The sequence below is a fragment of the Ictidomys tridecemlineatus genome, chromosome 10 (assembly GCF_052094955.1).
Source record: "Ictidomys tridecemlineatus isolate mIctTri1 chromosome 10, mIctTri1.hap1, whole genome shotgun sequence".
NCBI lineage: Eukaryota > Metazoa > Chordata > Mammalia > Rodentia > Sciuridae > Ictidomys > Ictidomys tridecemlineatus.
Window position 1 is genome coordinate 62,028,289 of NC_135486.1, and position 16,114 is coordinate 62,044,402.

Sequence of the window (16,114 nt, forward strand, 5' to 3'; positions counted from 1 at the left end):
GGGACCGTCCGGGCACGCGGCGCGGGGCGCGCGCACATTCCTCCCCGGGGCGGCCACTCCGGCCGCGGCCCGCTAATTATAGCGCCGCAGCTGGCGCAGGCCGCGGGGCGGGCGCCTTCCCCGCTCTCGTTTCCGGGCCGCCGCGCCCTGCCGGGGTCGCGCAGCCCCATGTGCGCGGCGCGGGGCGGCTTCGGGCCGCAGGAAAGTTCTGGAACGGAGAAGGCGGCGCGGTGCAGGCGGCGCTGTACGGTCCCCTGGGCGCCTCCCCCTTCCTTCCCCTCCGGTAAACACGGCCTGCCCGAGCTGGGGGCTGTCTGCCTTTTAAAAAACGCTTTTCTGAACAATGTTACAAAGTTAAAAGAAAAAAAAAAAAAAAGAAAAAGCAAAAGCTACATTCTGACGATTCTGACCCGGCCCGTATGCTGGCGCTGGTCCCTTATTTGTGTGCAGGTGATACACAGATTTGTGTGCCCAGCCCCTTCTAAGCTGGCTGCATACAGGGCATCATGCATCTGCTGTGGGGAGCACTTTGCACTTTGGACTCCAGACTGTGCCTCGGCTCCGGATGGAAGTTCTAGGAAGAATTTCTTTTTCCTGCGACGATTTTGCTCCTGGGAGGAGCTAACGTGTAGATAAGCGCCTCTGACAGAGCCCCTAGGCCTTTCCTACCTGTGGCTTTGACTGAACCTCCTCAGGAGTGGGGCTGGACTCAGTTGTTTAAAGCCTGGAGGGAGGTGCCCCTTGAAGGTGTAAAATTACAGCAGCAACCCATGTGGTGCTTATTAACTTCTCTAATGACTGTGACCCCTGTGAAATTCTGATTTCAGTCATATATGGGATACAATAAATCTTTATCTTTTATCACCCAGAAGACTAATTGAATTGCTGTTTGCAGCAGAAATAACAAAATGGGGGTAACAGGTTTCAGCCTGGGTGAAGGCACCCACCAGCCTTTTCCTGTTTTGCTGCTCACAGGTAGACACCAGGCTGGTAGCTCAAGGCAAGCCCTGGCTGCAAGTGCCCGAGTGATTCCCACCCAGACAACCCCTATTCAGACACATCTATTTTCTGCAGAACTCTTACTAGTACAGCAGGTATTAAAAAGAATCTCAGGATAAGTGAAGGTAAAGCTCAGGACATTGAAGTTCACTTTTAATAAACTCCATACCTTAAACAGATCCTGAGCTCTGTTGATGTGCTGTTTCTAGGTTTTTGTTTTTCCCCTAAGACCTGGCTGTGTGGAGTTCAAAATATTCTGTTTGAACCGTCACAAGATGTTCTCCAAATGGCAGAGAAGGGTGCAATGACCTCGATATTTTACGTGTGAAGTTGTGACGTGCATGGGTACACAACCTAACCTGACTCACTTGTGGCAGGATGCCTGTCCCCTAATGGGCATCTGTAGGTTAACTGATAGTGAAGTTGCAAACAGCTAAGCAAACGTGGTTAAGTGGCAGACCTACAGATGATGTAACAGTTCCTTTCCCCAAAAAGGTAAACTATATTTAGAAATATTCAAATGTGACATTACCCTACACAAGGATGTCTTATCTCAGCATCAAGGGCTCCTGCTGAGCTGCTGGAGGCGGCCTTTTAGATGATGCCATCGACTTGTGAAGCCCATTCAAGGAGAACCAGCATGTTGGTACTCTCAATTTCACCAGGAACCTGTGGCCCAGTCTCCAGTTCTTGTCTGACGTAGAAGAAAACATCTCCTAGAAGCTTTTTTTTTTTTTTTTGTGCTATCTTGAGATACATTTCACTAGTACTGAAGACTCAATGTTCTAGAGTGGTAAAGGTCATCTACTATTTTAAAAGAAATATTTACATTATACCATGGAAGAAATTGCTTATATACCTGGTCCAATATGGTTGTTTTAATAAGAAAATTTTATCAATTGTTTTTCAAATTCAAAATAAAAGAACTGCTTTTAAAGATACAACATCTAAATGGTTCTAAACAATTGTGATTATTTTTGCCCTAAAATACCTTTTCTGTGGATTGTATGGATCCTTTTATGTTGCTCAGTGCCATGCAGAAACATAATATTCTGTGATAAAAAACAGTGCAAACACAGATTTCATACTCTATAATCCTTTAAAAAATAAAGGAAATCTGTTGTAAATATAGCCTTTTAGGTTATGTTGACAGGGGAGGGGGTAGGTGACACACTAATGGCTTAAAGCAGAGTCCACTGTCACAGTTTTTGTTTTTTAGTGGAGGGGATTCAACCCAAAGCCTTGTGTACCCTAAGCACAAGCTCTCCCTGAGATACACCCTGGCTCTGTAAGTTAATTTCTTAATGATAAAAAGGGGTAGTGTGTATTTCCCTAGTCATGAATTTATCTGAGGATTAATAGGGAAATCCACAGATAATCCATAAATCCAAGCATTTTTCCATCTTCCAGTTCTTAAATAATTCACAAATTGTTTGTCTATATTTGTGCCTTTCAAATACATCGAGGGTGATCTGGGCTGTCAGAGGGCCGCAGCACAGGACCTAGACAGCTGCATCTGGACACAGCCTGCTTTCCCTCAGTTTTAAGCCTGTTGCTGCTGACAGAGGGCCGATCAGTGGCACTCAAGGAGTTAACCCCTCCCCCCAGGCCCAGAACCCAGGGATGAGGTGGCTAAATATGTATTCCATTCACTGGGACCTCTGACCTCCAGCCTGAGGAAAGGCGTGTCTTCTCACACTGTTCCCCAGGAACAAAGGCAGCAAATGAGGGTGACTCAGGACTTCTGGTGGCCTCCATACAACTGAGCGTTTTTTCTGAATGATTTCACGTACACACTTACGAATCAGGAAGACAAACATTTTACTCTTTGCTAACCAAATAAAACATCTCTAAATCATATGCAAAACAACTTTTGAGTAAAGGACTACTTAAAAGTCTAGAAACTAAAAGGGGCTCTATGCTTTTAACTTTTCCTCCCTTTGGGGAATAAATAGAGACATCTGCCACATCAAGAGTCTGGTTTTTTCTTTTTTAACTGAATGTGATCATTAAAGTATACCTTTGGGAGGAGAGCTTTTGAAATTTTAAAAATCCCTTCTGCAAGCAGTGCTATTTTGAATTTGACTCAAAAGAAAATTTAGCATTTTTAAGTTAGAAAACAAAAACTGATAGCCTATTTCTTGTAATCACATGAAAAATTCTCAATCTATAACTTATTGAAAATATAGTTCCTCTAAAACTGCATTAAATGGGCTAATAATGAAAAAAATTATTAAAATATAACGATAGACCCCCATGTCATTGGACCGCCTCTAAAAATGTACCCAACTACACATCCACTGTTGCTATTTAATTTAAAACATATATTAAGTCTTTGTACTTCCTAGCTTTAGACTCTTCATAAGTTTCCCGACTTCCTTTCATAGAGAAGTCTGCCAAGCCATTGATCAATAGTCAACGCTGCAACATCCAGGAAACTTCTTACTATATGACAGTAGACAACGGTTTTAAAATGTGTCTATGCTTTCTGTCTCTTATCTCTATTTGTAAGTTCAGATTTCAGGATATCAATAGAGCTCACACTTAGTTCCAAAGCTTTTCAAATACAGGTTTGCTTTTTCTTCCCATCTTTTTTCCCTTTTGTCTTCAACGTATGTCCTCTGCCTCACCAAAGACTGTTTTATTCCAAAGCTTTCCAAAAAGCAGCCCCAGGTCTGGACAGTCTTTCAATGTGGTAACCACTCCACTGTTGGAGAAGGCTGGCCAGGCTGTCATTGAAAATAAACAAGTGCCTTCAGCTGTACCTTGTACAGCTTTTCACCTGTCCCCTCCCCAGTGGCCCTTTCCCTAGGACTTCTTTTTTCTGCCACCAGTGCCTTTCATCTCCTGTTCTCCTGCAGTTCATCCAACCCCACACTCAGACCCACTCGTGCTCCAGTCACATGGCCATTAGTGATTGACATGAGAGTTCTCCTTTGCTCATTTAAAAAAATTTAAAAAAAAAAGGCCTCAGAAAATGTTCAGTGCTCCCGATTTTATTTTTTATTTAATGCTAAAAGTTAAAGAAAAAAAAAAAAAGGTACTGTAAATCTGACAAATGACAGAATGCAGGTGATATTTCCATAGCGTGATTTTAAAATATAATGATATCTGAGATTACACTTACTTCAGTTGACATGAATTGCATGATATATAGAAAAAGTATCACCTTCAACTTAAAAAAAAGTAAAGGTTAAAAGGTGGCACACTTTTAAAATACTTGGTGGCCAAGGAAAGGTATATAGTAAAAGTTGTAAACCATGTGTATGTTCTCATAACTTCAAATGTGAGGCCACATGAAAGACAGTACATCTGTTAAATTCTATAAACTGTTAACAAAAAAAGAAGGGGGGGAAGCTTCCAACACCCCATCCCCTTGTATTCTGAGTATTAAAAGCATAGCTGAAATATTAGGATTTGAAATCTGATACTGCCCACGTACAGTAAGTAGCTTTCTGACATTTCTCTCCAGCTGTGGAGAATCTCTACACTGTCATCAGATACAACAAAAGATCAAACCCATGTCCCAGTGTTCACTTTTAACTTGGGGATGCCAGAAAAAGAACCCAGATCAGCACTCCAGCTGCAAGCCTCCTCAAAGGCCTCGGAGGAGAGGAGCCAGGCTCCAGCAGAGCTTGTGTTATAATAGTGGGAAGCTCTGCAGCCTTTTTAAAGCGGGTCAGTCTCCCCCGTCCACCACCAACCCAGGCTGCCTCTTCCACAGCTGGAGAGACTTTTCCACTACAGCAGTATGGTTCTTCATCAGTCTCATTGGAAAGCTTATCTGCATTAAGGTTGCAAAACACACAGACAGCCACCACAAATTAGGTCAAATGACTGATCAAGTTGTAACATCTATGAGGTCAAATTCCAGTTTATAATAAAGTGCCTAGAAACATATTTATACAACAGACCATAGTAGCTGAATTCTTCACAAATGTCTTTATGGGCATGTAAAACTGACTTTTTTGCATGTGTACATTCACATAATAGAGACCAGTCTGATCTGAGTCATGGATACACCAAAAAAAAAAAAAAGTATAAGGACAAATGGTTAATCGTGCAAGCCTTACTGTAGCACAACAATGACTGTGACGTGGATTCACACAGCACTAGCAATGGGTGCACTCATCAAAATCACCATGAAAAAATACTGTATTTGGTGCAGTATCTGATTTTCAAGTGTTAGTAACTTGACCACTAAAAAACATTTTGAGCAATTTCAAAAAAAGACAAACACAACTAAAAAAAAATCCAAAGTTGGTAATAATCTATATTTTCAAATTAAAACAGAAGCTAGGCTGTGAACAATACATATGAATTGCAGTAGACCTAGAAGCCATGATTCGGCCCAGTTATAAGGCCAAGTTACAAACACCTGAACATAAGGATTTAAAATAGTGTTCCTGTCAATATTAAATTGTAACAGCACAAAAGAAAAACCAGTATGCTGTGAGACAACTATTTCTAATAACTGATGATTTATTGGTTTAAAAAAATCATTTTACTGATGCAAAATAGTGATCAAAAGAAATTAGCTTACAAAAGGCTTCTAAAAATTGTTTGAGAGGTGGGGCCTGCCTATTATGTAAAACCCTCAATTTCTTTTAATTTTCACTAGTTTATCATTTTTTTCCAGAACCGTATTATTCACTTGGTATTTCAAACACATGTAAGAAGGAAATTACAGGTTTCCTCCACTCACACTTGGGCTGTCACTGATATGCCCACAGGCGGTCCTGGAAGACCAGGGCTTCACTGTCCTTGTACCATACTGTATTCAGCACTCACTAGAAACGTGTGACAGTATCGACAGCAACAGCACTACAGGTAAATGATAAAAAACAAAACAAAACACAACCAATCCCACAATCTCTAAGTTCTCCTGGACTGCAACTTCTCTGGCAACTCTTGCAGAGGAAACGACCACAGCAATGACACACAGCTCTAGGGTGTTGAACAGATGAAGTGGCGCTGCAGAGCCAGGCTGCTCAAAGACGACAGTGCCATCTTGCACACGCCACCACCCACCACGCCGATCCATCACTGGAGCTGCGTCTTATGTAACCAACTAGCATGCAGCACTGTACTCCTACAACTGATCACGTGGACAGTGAACAGCCGTCAACTTTGCCTCAAGAAAAACACCCCCCCCCAAAAAAAAAATACCCACAATGCTGAGAATCTCTCAGCAGCACCTCTCAGACAGGCAATGTCTTAAACTGAACTTTAAGAACAAAACAGAGATCCAAAACCTATCTTCCTGCTCCTCCGAGAGGACATGTTTTGGGGTAAACTTGGTGATACTTCCCAGTGGCATGCCCACTTGACAACAGTGCCCCTTTCACTTATTTCCTTTTCTTCTCCACCAAGTGGCCTCTAGCCTGAGAAAGGGGCCAGCAATAAGGAATAACAGACAGTAAGGCAATCTTACAATGTCAGAAAATGTATTTGGCTTTTTTTTTTTTCCGTTTTAAAATAAGTGCATACAAATACAGCTAGAAGCATTTCTGATTTGCCAAGTGCTCTAAAAAAAGCAGCCAAGTCACAGCCTACGAGGACCGATAACTGTCACCAGGATAATAAAGCACAAAGATATGCTAATAACGTTAACAAAAGAAGAAAATGCCTTTATAAGTACATACCTTTTGTCGTCAAAAAAATATAGAAACACAATGTATTCAAAAAAAATCAAAATTATACAGCCATGTGTATGAAGTCTACATTTCCCTTGTCTTGGATATATATATATGGAGATATATATACAATTCAAGCAGTTTTAGTTAAGGATAACCACTGGGTTTTTCTGAAACCGGAAAGTCACGAGTCTCTCTCCTTTTTCACTTTCACATCTCCAGCAAGAATGGTTGCAATTTCCCCCTGCATAAAGGCCCAGGGGACATTGGAGCCCACCAGAGGGCATTTCTCCCCACTGGGACAATAGACCTCTCCACTAGCTCCCTGCTGTTTGATGCTCTGTCTGGAGCAAGGGAAGCAAAACTTGTGGGAAGGGACTGAAGGGCACTGCACAAAGTGGGTGTCCTCCAGCCGCTCGTGGCAGAGGGTGCAGCACAGGGGGGCGCTGGCTGCCAGAGAGGAGTCCGGGAGGCTTGCAGGGTGCACGGGCTCCAGTCCTCCTGTGCCGCCTGCTCCCTGGCCTCCCACCTCTCGGGGGCCAAGCCTTCTTTGGTTCATAGAGGATGGGGAGGGTGGACTGCTGCTATTCCTCCTGGTGGTGGAGTGGACCTGGTTGGCATCTTTCGAGGCATGACTGCCCCCTGCATTGTCTGCTACTAAGATCAGGGCTGCCATGGGGGACTGGCCATTCTGGGCCGCTTCAGGCGGTGTGGTCCGGTTGGAATGAGGTGAGGCAGTGGGTGGTGGTGGAGACACAAAAGAGGATGTAGGGGTCATGGGGATCTTGAGCCCTTCAGTGGAAGTGGACAGCCACGGCTGGGCCTCTCCATTGATCTTAGGGGGCCCGACTTCACCTTCTGGTTCTGGAGAAGGCTTTCTTTTCCTTGCTGTTCTTGCAACTGGAAAAACAAAGAAATGGAAGGAAAAAAGGATAAGTGAAGGGGCACTGAAATACAGCTTTTTTTTTTTTTTTTTTTGTTAAAGTGAAACAAAACTTGTTGCAGAATTTCTACTCTCCAAAAGCACACTTTAGTCACACAAGTTATGCATGCAGCTCCAAACACACTTAAGGGGCTTTGAGGCAGCACACCAAAAGGAAATTAAGGCCCAGGGAATGGCTTGTTCTCACACATGCATGCCTGTGCCCAGAACTGAGTTGTGCTTGTGACTACTAATGTCCTCGACAGGTTAAAAGGTGACTGGTGCCCTCATGCTCCCATCCAAGAATGTGCTGGGAAAGGAAAACCCCGAGTTCGTGCCTATCAATCAGCCCGGTCTGACTCATCCCTGTTATGCTGCTTCAGCACATGAACACGTTGCCACTAAGCACTGGTTCCGCCTCGGGCAGATCAGGAAGTCGGGTGTTTGTTGTTTCTGAGCTGGGGCAGAACGGTGCACCGAAAGAACCTCCCCCTCTAAGCTCAGCGCCCCTCGACCCCCTCGCTCCACAGCCGCCCCTACCTGCTTTAGACCCGTTGGCCCCGTTGGCCTCGAAACCCAACAACCTGCCTGCAGTCAGGGCCGGCTCCTTCTTGAACTTGCTCTCGAAGGGCCCCGAGTGGCTGTGCTGGTGCAGCGCCAGCAGCGTGTCGCGCACGGTCTTGGGCCTGTTGACCCAGTCTTGCTCTCCGGGCCCGCGGCCTTTGCCCGCGCCCTCTGCGCCCAGCTCGGTGGCGCCCGCCGTGCTCGACAGGCTATCGGCCGGGCCACGGTGCGCAGGCGGCGGCGGCGGCTTCTCCTTGGCTGCCACCTCGCGGGGCTCGTGCTCCGCGGCCGCGCTGCTAGTCACGGACGCCGGCCGCTTGTGGGCGCCCAGCTCGGCGGGCTGTGCGGAGGCCAGGCCCGCGGCCGCGGCCCCGGACACAGCGGCCAGCGAGGCGGCGGCTCGGCCGCTGAGGCCCAGCGCGGCGGGCAGTGGCGCTGCGGAGCCGTTCATGAGCGGCACCAGGGTGGGCGGCACAGCATGGCCACGCCGCGGGTTCGGACTCTGGCGGTTCAGCTCGGGGGGCTCCTCCAGCTTGGAGAAACCGTTGGGCACCAGGATGCCGTTCACTGGCGGAGGCTGCGGCGTCGGCGGCTGGGTCAGGCCGGCGGCCGCGCGGCTGCCGAAATCGGAGCCCAGGCGCGGGGCGCGCTCGGCCGCAGCGGTCAGCGGGTAGCGCTCCAGGGCCTGCGGCGCGCGGGGGGCCGCCTCGGGGCCGGCGTGGCCGAGCTGCTGCTGCTGCTGCTGCAGAAGGAGGTCCTTGGCCGAGAGCGGCGGCGGCTTGGCGGCCGAGGGAGCCGCTGCGCCGGGCGGGGAGCGGCCCTCCGGGAAGCAGCCGTGCGCCCGCTTGAGCTGCCGCGCCGTCTCGATGACGAACTCGACGCGGTCGGCGCCCTCGTAGTTTACGCAGCCGCGGCACACGGGCTCGGTGAAGTCCCAGATCATGGCCCACGGCATGCGGGGCAGGTCACACAGGTAGCACGACTGCCGCCGGGACGCGGCCGCCACCGCCACCGCCGCGGCCATGTCCGCGGAGCCCGCGGCGCCGGAGGCGCAGGAGGAGGAGGGGGCGCCGCCGCCCCCCGCAGGCAGCCCGCGCGCCCGCCGCGCCCCCCAACCCCGCGTCTCTCCGACCAGCGGCGGCGGCGGCCGCAGAGGCGGCGGCGGCGGCGGCAGAGCCCGCGAAGGCGCGGCGCCCGCGCGGCGCCCCCGGTGCACGAGGGGCGGCGGGCGCGCGGCGAGGCGCGGCGGGCGCGGCAGCAGGTCCCCGCGGGCGGCGGGGCGGCGCGGCGGCGGCGGCGGCGGGTCGGCCGGGGCCGCGGCGGGCCTCCAGACCGGGGCGAAAACGGGGCGCGCGGGCGAGAGCAGCAGGTCGCAGCGGCGGCCGACGGGGGGCGGGGAGGACGGGGGGCGGGGGACGGGGGGCGGCCGCCGGGGCAGGCTCAGCCCGAGCGGCGGGGCATGCCGCGCGGGGCGGCGTGGAGCTCGGGCGCGGCGCACGCCGCGGACCGCTCCGCCGCTCTGTCCCAGCTCCTGGCGTCGCCGCTCTCCAGCGCCCAGCCCGCTGAGCTCCGCCGCCGCTGCTGCTGCTGCCGCCGCGGCCGCTCCACTTCTACAGACTTGATTCTTCGACAGCCTCGCACGGCGCCTGCGCGGCCCCCTCCCCTCGCGCGCGCACCCGCGCGCGCCCGCCCTCTGCCACCTCCCTTCCCCCGCGCGGGGCCGAAGCTCGGTCTGGACGCCGGCCACCCGCCCCGGGGCGGACCTGGAGCATGTGTGCCTTTTCGCTTATCCTGCACTCACTCCCTGCTCCATTCTCCCAGTCGACCACTCAGGCAGAATCCCCGACCCCCGTGTCCTTTTGGGCTAAATCGTGCTGAAACTGCTTTTACACACAAGTCCACTTTGTTTCGTGTTTTCTGATGGTCTCCTGAGCATGGGCTTTTGGGGTCTTGAGCAGCCCTGCTTGGGCTTTCCTAGGACTTCTAATTGGCCAGACACGTTGGGTCGTGCGCGCGCACTCAACAGTACTTTGTAGTGTATTTGTCTAAGGAGGAACACGAGGCCGCTGCCCCTTTAAGTTTCACAAACTCTGGAAAGCCAGACGCCGCCAGGCCCAGCCCCAAGCGCGCACGGAAGAGGGCTCGCGAGCACCGCGCCCCGCTCACCCCGCCGTCAGCACGCTTAGCCGGGCCTTCGGCGCCGCCCCGCTGCTTTATGTAGGTCCGCGCGGCGGGCGCGTGACGTGGGCGCGAGCTGCCGCCAGTGCGCACGCTCCGCGCGGACGTGCCCGGCGCCGCGGGCCTGGGACCGCGCCGAGCGAGTGCACAGTCCAAGGATCCGGGGTTTGCGGCGTCTAGGCGCAGGCCCCGCCTCTGACTCCAGCCCGTAGGCCCCGCCCCGGGCAGAGCTTGGACTGGCCAGGCGGGAGGCGCGGGCTAGCCGCGGCATTGGCGGCCTCCCGGGTCTCGCGGGCGGTGGGGCGGCCTGCTGGCCGGCTTGGCAGTCCACCGCCCCAGCCTGACCTAGCTGCATGGACTCAGGCCCGCCTGGCCAGCCCCCGGCTCCCTTTCGCGGTGGGCAGCGCAGGCCCTCCCAGACTGGACTGAATATCTAGTTTCCCACTTTTGTCGGGAGGAGGAGCTGGTGTGTGCTGTGGCGATCGCTTTAGTTGGACTGACACACTTCCGCTCCGTAGGGCCGCTCGGGAGCTGCTTTTGTTGGGAGCACAGCCCCACTTCTCTCCCTGAGACTGGAATGAGCTGGTTAAGTGTGGGAAGAACAGGGTACTAATTATATTATCTTTCCTACAACTGGATTGGTAGGTGGAGAGGGAGAAAAAAATCCTGCTGACGTTTCTCTCCAGTTGCTGCTATTGAAAATGCCAGGTTGCTTCAAAGGATTAACCACAAGAGGAAACACGCCTGTCGAAAAACAGTGGAGGGAGCTGCTTAGAGCACATGAAAAAACCTGTTCGAAATGGCACAGAAAACGTAATGCCAGACCCAGATTGTTCACAGGCTAACCTTGAATGTCTTCCCTTGAGGGTTTCCAGATCAGGTATTCCTGCTGTCAAGAACTCCCCACCTGTCCCTTGCCTCTCGATTCAGCCTCACCCTCTCTGAGCCAGGAGAACGGGGCCTACCGGGATTTCTTCCCAGAAACAGTTGGTGCCAGCAGGTTTGGACACTCTTGGCACCTCCCTCAGGACCTGTCCTTCTGGTCACTCTCAGCTTAGACCCTGCAACTCATTCCAGCCTGTGACTTCACCCTTGGGGACAAAGCAAAGGGGAAGAATCACCCACACTTTTTGCTGCAGAGACTTACTGCCCCCAAGAGATTGCCCCACAAAGCAAGGACTGAAACATTAAAAGAAAACAACTCACCATTAGAGCCATGACCTAATTATACTCATTTACCTGGGAGCAGGAACTGAACGCCCTCAAGGGAGAGCCTGCCACTCCATCCAAAATAGAAACACTGAGATACAATGTCTGCCTTGAGAGACACTAAGTAAGATCTCTGTGGAACAGAGCTTCTCTTCTACTGCAGAAAAACATTTCCTTTCTATTGTACACTGCCAGCTTAATGTTGAAACTAAGCTGTTGGAACTTCCCTCAAGAAATAAATGACTGCTGGAAAATGGGAAGGCTTTTTTAATTCTGGACTCACCTACCATAAAAGGATCCCCGGCCCAAGGGGTTAAAGTAGGCCTTGGATCGGGGCAGCAATTCCTTATATTGTATCAAAAGTCTTTAGTGCTGCTTGGCCTTTCATGTAGCTCTGCAGCAGCTTTATCGATGTATGCTAAGTAAACATAGCTTTGTTTTTGTCTTCCACCCACTGCCCTCCCTCTGGGCGCAGACTGGAGTTGGATGGCATCCAAAGCGGCTGCTGCAGCAGTTCCAGCCACCTCCTCCACACAGGAGCAGGGTTTCTAGGGTGAGGCAATGCGTCTGCAATTCGCAGAGACAAGGCAGGAATTGTAATTGTAGTTCATCATGTGATGACTTATGAAAGAGGAAGCTGGTATGTTTTAGTCACGTAGACTCTGCCCTCTTGCTCAAGGCTCCAAGTCCTCTCAGAAGAGTTAAGATCATCTTTGCCACTCAGCGTCAAGGTTACTGGGTTGGCTGCAGCATGCCCCTACACATTCCTAAGTGGCCAGGCAGGCACATGGCACGCCAGGTTGGTGAAGCAGTGGGCTGAGGTTGGCCTTTACCCAGAACGCTGAGACATTGCTATTTGTCTCAAGAACTGAGGGAAATATTCCCTGGGGAGCCCTCCTGCCAAGACTAGATGAAGCAACAGTCTTTCCCAGCTGTAATTTCTAAGATTTTTGAAAAATAAAAATCACAGTTGAGTAAAAGGAAAGCCATTCAATGTGACACTTTCAAAAAGAGGGAGTAAGGGCAATGGCTGGAAAGGTTAGCCCACAGAAGCATTTCTAGGGGTTGCTCGAGGCAGAGCAGAGCTGGCCTTCACACAGAGGGCTACCTGGGCTTCCCCTGTGAGCAGCAACATCTGAAATCTGAATCTTTCCCTGGGGCTCACTCCAGTCAAGGCACCTTTGTTCATGCAGGGAAGTCCTGTACCAACAGTCCATGGGGCAGGGCACAGAAATGGTTACTAGCAAAGAGCCTGGTAGAACTCTGCTTCCAGGACACACTGCTGCAGGAGCTGTGGAGGCCCATGCCCCAGCAGCCTGTGGGTGTGTCCAGGGATGGCATTCCTAGGGACTGCCAAGTTCATGGGTTCCACCCTCTATCCAGATGTGGAGTCACAGCCTGCCTTCTTTAGCGTGCAGCTTCTTTAAATAATCATGATGTTGCAACCAGAATACAGCTTCTTCAACTCTGACCTTGGCATGTTTGAAGGAGAAAAAAAAAATGCAGCCCCATGTCATTTGGATTTCTGTGGATGTCATTGCAGAGTCCTTGTGCTTGAGAAGAAGCACTGTAAGAGTAAAAGAACAAGTATAACCTTCAGGGTGTTTCCACTTTTTAAAAAGTTATAAGTACATATTTGAACACATTTGTTAATATGAATACATCTACACAAGCTGGGAGCTCCATGACATAAATAAACCTTCTGTTACTGGTGTGAGAGCCTTTCTTCTAAGTAATGACATTTTATGGGACATCGTCAGGTTTTCAAATTGTAAATACTCTTTTGTCAAAGTACTTTCTCTGCTTGACATCTCTCTGAAGCCTATCTCCCTGTGCACGAGGACATTTAGACATTAAATAGGCCTTTGCAGGAAGAGAGTCCAAGAATCAGGACTTAGTTAGGCATGCACATATGCAGAAGCTGCTGCCACCAGCCTTTGTGTCCACATTCATACAAGTCCTCATCTAAAGCAAAATTTTGGGTCTTGATGTAGGTTAACTACTGGCTGTGTTGGAATTGAAAGAGCTAAGGGAAAGCAGACAAAGCAGACCAAGGAGAGATTGAGGTCACACACTTGCTCAGTCTGCAAGGAAATTTACAGGAGACCTGGAGGAGAGTCAACAGCCATTTGGTGCCAGAACCCTCCTATTGGCTTTTTGGAAAGGGCAGGATGGAATGCACTTTTCTGGAATAATATCTGGCTGTGGATTTCACTTCTATTAAAGACATTCACTAGAATCCTTTAAAAGATGTCAGTGGGAAAATGCTGACAAAATGATGACTTCACAGATAATATTTGAAAACACTAAAATGATAAATTTTCTCTCATTAGCTTTCCTACTTAAAAATGTGCATTTCCTATGTACACATTCCATAGGAAACTGAAATCATCAAATGATGTAATGATTTTGGAAGGCTACAGAATAACATGATCATGTGGTATTATATTTTTCATATGGACATTTAAAATTAATATGTCAAGCATTTTAGTATCTTGTCATTCTTTTCAGAAACTAAAAACTTGAGGTATTAAAAGATCAAGTGGCTGGGCACAATAGTGCACCCCTGTAATCCCAGTGGCTCAGGAGACTGAGGCAAGAGGATTGCAAGTTCAAAGCCAGCCTCAGCAACTTAGCAAGGCATTAAGCAACTCAGTGAGACCCTGTCTCTAGATTAAATATTTTAAAAGAGTTGGGGATATGGCTCAGTGATTAAACACCCCTGGGTTTAATCCCACTACCAAAAAAAAAAAAAAAAAAAAAAAAAGAAAAGAAAAAATATTAAGTGATTTGCCTAAAATAACACTAAAGGCAACTGAAGTTCCTGAATGAGTCCTGTTGTCTAATGATATAGTCTAGGACATTCTGTTTACATTTTGCAGTTTAGAGTTTCTGCAAAATAGTTTAACTAAGGGTGCTAAGTTTTGCTAATCTACTTATATTTATAGGAAAAGGGAAATTCTGTTATAGTTCATAGGACCTCAATTCAAAGAAAAGTAAGCATTCACAACAGATAGAAGAAGGGGACAATAAGGGACAGCTGGCACAACTCTGTGTCTAGGTGGAACTCCTGAAATGACTAGCCTAGTGCTAGTCATTATGAACCTTAGTTAAAAAGTGCTATTGGTGTTAGGATCAAGGGTTCTGGGAGTCAGCTGGGGGGTCAAACGGTATTGGCACACCATATTGGACCAATGCACCCCAACTTTTTGTGGCCCATTTCTTTTGAAACAGGAAAAACTCATGAAATCATTTAGCTCTTATTGTAGGACTCCATGCCTGACTTCTTGGCACTCAGACAAAGAAACACAATGGGCTTCAGGGCACTGCAAAGAAAAAAGCGTGAAACCACCCATTGCATGGAATTTCATGGTAATAAAGGGCTGGGGACACAAAATGGTCATAACTTATACAAATAAGCTTTCATTTTACTGTTTGTATTTCTTATGAAATAAAAGTTAGCCGATATGATCTAGATTGACTTTCTCTTGACAAGATAAAAATATATTCTGCAGAAGAATGTGGCTGTTCAACGGGATGTTTGTCCTCCACAGATGGGGTTTCAATAATCTGTTCTGGTGGCTTGCTTCCTCTAATGTACTTAGCCAAAAAAAAAAAAAAAAGAAAGAAAAGTAGTGATGTTACTTAAAACAATTATTTTGTGCATATAGGGCATATTCCAACTGTATCCTTTTGTGTGAAAAATCTAAACATCTAATAGTAAAATTACTTCAATATTTTTTGGGGAGGGGAGGGCAGTGGTTAATTTTATGGATAAAGGAGACACAGCTCCCTACAGAAGAAAAGAGAGCTGAAAGATGAATTATAGGCTGTAAGTTATTGATTGGGGTGAATTTCAGTATGTATTGGCACATCCTTTCCTGTGCCCACAGGCTGATACCTCTTTTTCTGAGGAAATGGAAACCATTGAGAGAATGAAGATTCACACCCAGAACTGAAGTTCAGACAGGAAGGAGAAAATGATCTAGATTGACTTTCTCTTGACAAGATAAAAATATATTTGCAGAAGAATATGGCTGTTCAGTGAGATGGAGCCAAGAGCTTGGGTTTGAGCCCTAGCAAGAGACCACAGTCGATAGGTTGGAGAAGTGGGTTCCCTCAAGTAACTGCCTAAAGGTAGTGTGTTTACTAAAAAGCTTGTCACAGACAGCTAAAATGCAAATGTGAATGAACCTTGATGGACTTGCTGGCAGACCTCCCAGCCCTTCAAGCAAATTCCTGTGTGAGGAAGTCGGTTCTGAAACATGCCTGGGAAACACACATGTGAACTTCCTGGGGCCTGTTATTCTCATATTTAACAGGGAGCGAGATTTTGAGCACTTGCCAGACTGCTTTTATTCTATCTACCTCTCTGTCTGTCTCTGCTTTGCCAGACCAATTATGGAGATAGCACCAAGAGACACCAAGACAATGAGGAATTTGCCTGGAAACAAAGAAAATGTGTGTATGGACCACAGTGAAAACTCAGGTTTTTGGAACTGCAGTTCTTTCCTCAGCCTGCTGGTGGGCTACCTCTTATTTACATTTCCTTTTCTGGTTCCTTTTTACATACTTGTAAATACCTGCACAGGAGCTGGCAGAGGGA

General features: G+C 48.6%; 1 protein-coding gene across 2 annotated transcripts; it reads right to left on the reverse strand.

Annotated features, from left to right (window-relative positions):
- Positions 1-6,429: 6,429 nt before the first annotated feature.
- Irf2bp2 (interferon regulatory factor 2 binding protein 2) lies at positions 6,430-9,265 on the reverse strand. Of its 2 annotated transcripts, none has more exons than XM_040277157.2 (2): positions 8,146-9,265; positions 6,430-7,535 (listed from the first exon to the last, which is right to left on the reverse strand). In XM_040277157.2, the coding sequence occupies exons 1-2, from the start codon at positions 9,143-9,145 to the stop codon at positions 6,820-6,822; spliced, it is 1,716 nt and encodes a 571-aa protein (XP_040133091.2). In that variant the 5' UTR covers positions 9,146-9,265; the 3' UTR covers positions 6,430-6,819. The 2 variants fall into 2 exon arrangements, with proteins under 2 accessions (XP_040133091.2, XP_005320467.3); XM_005320410.4 differs by having other exon boundaries at positions 8,098-9,265.
- Positions 9,266-16,114: the final 6,849 nt, after the last annotated feature.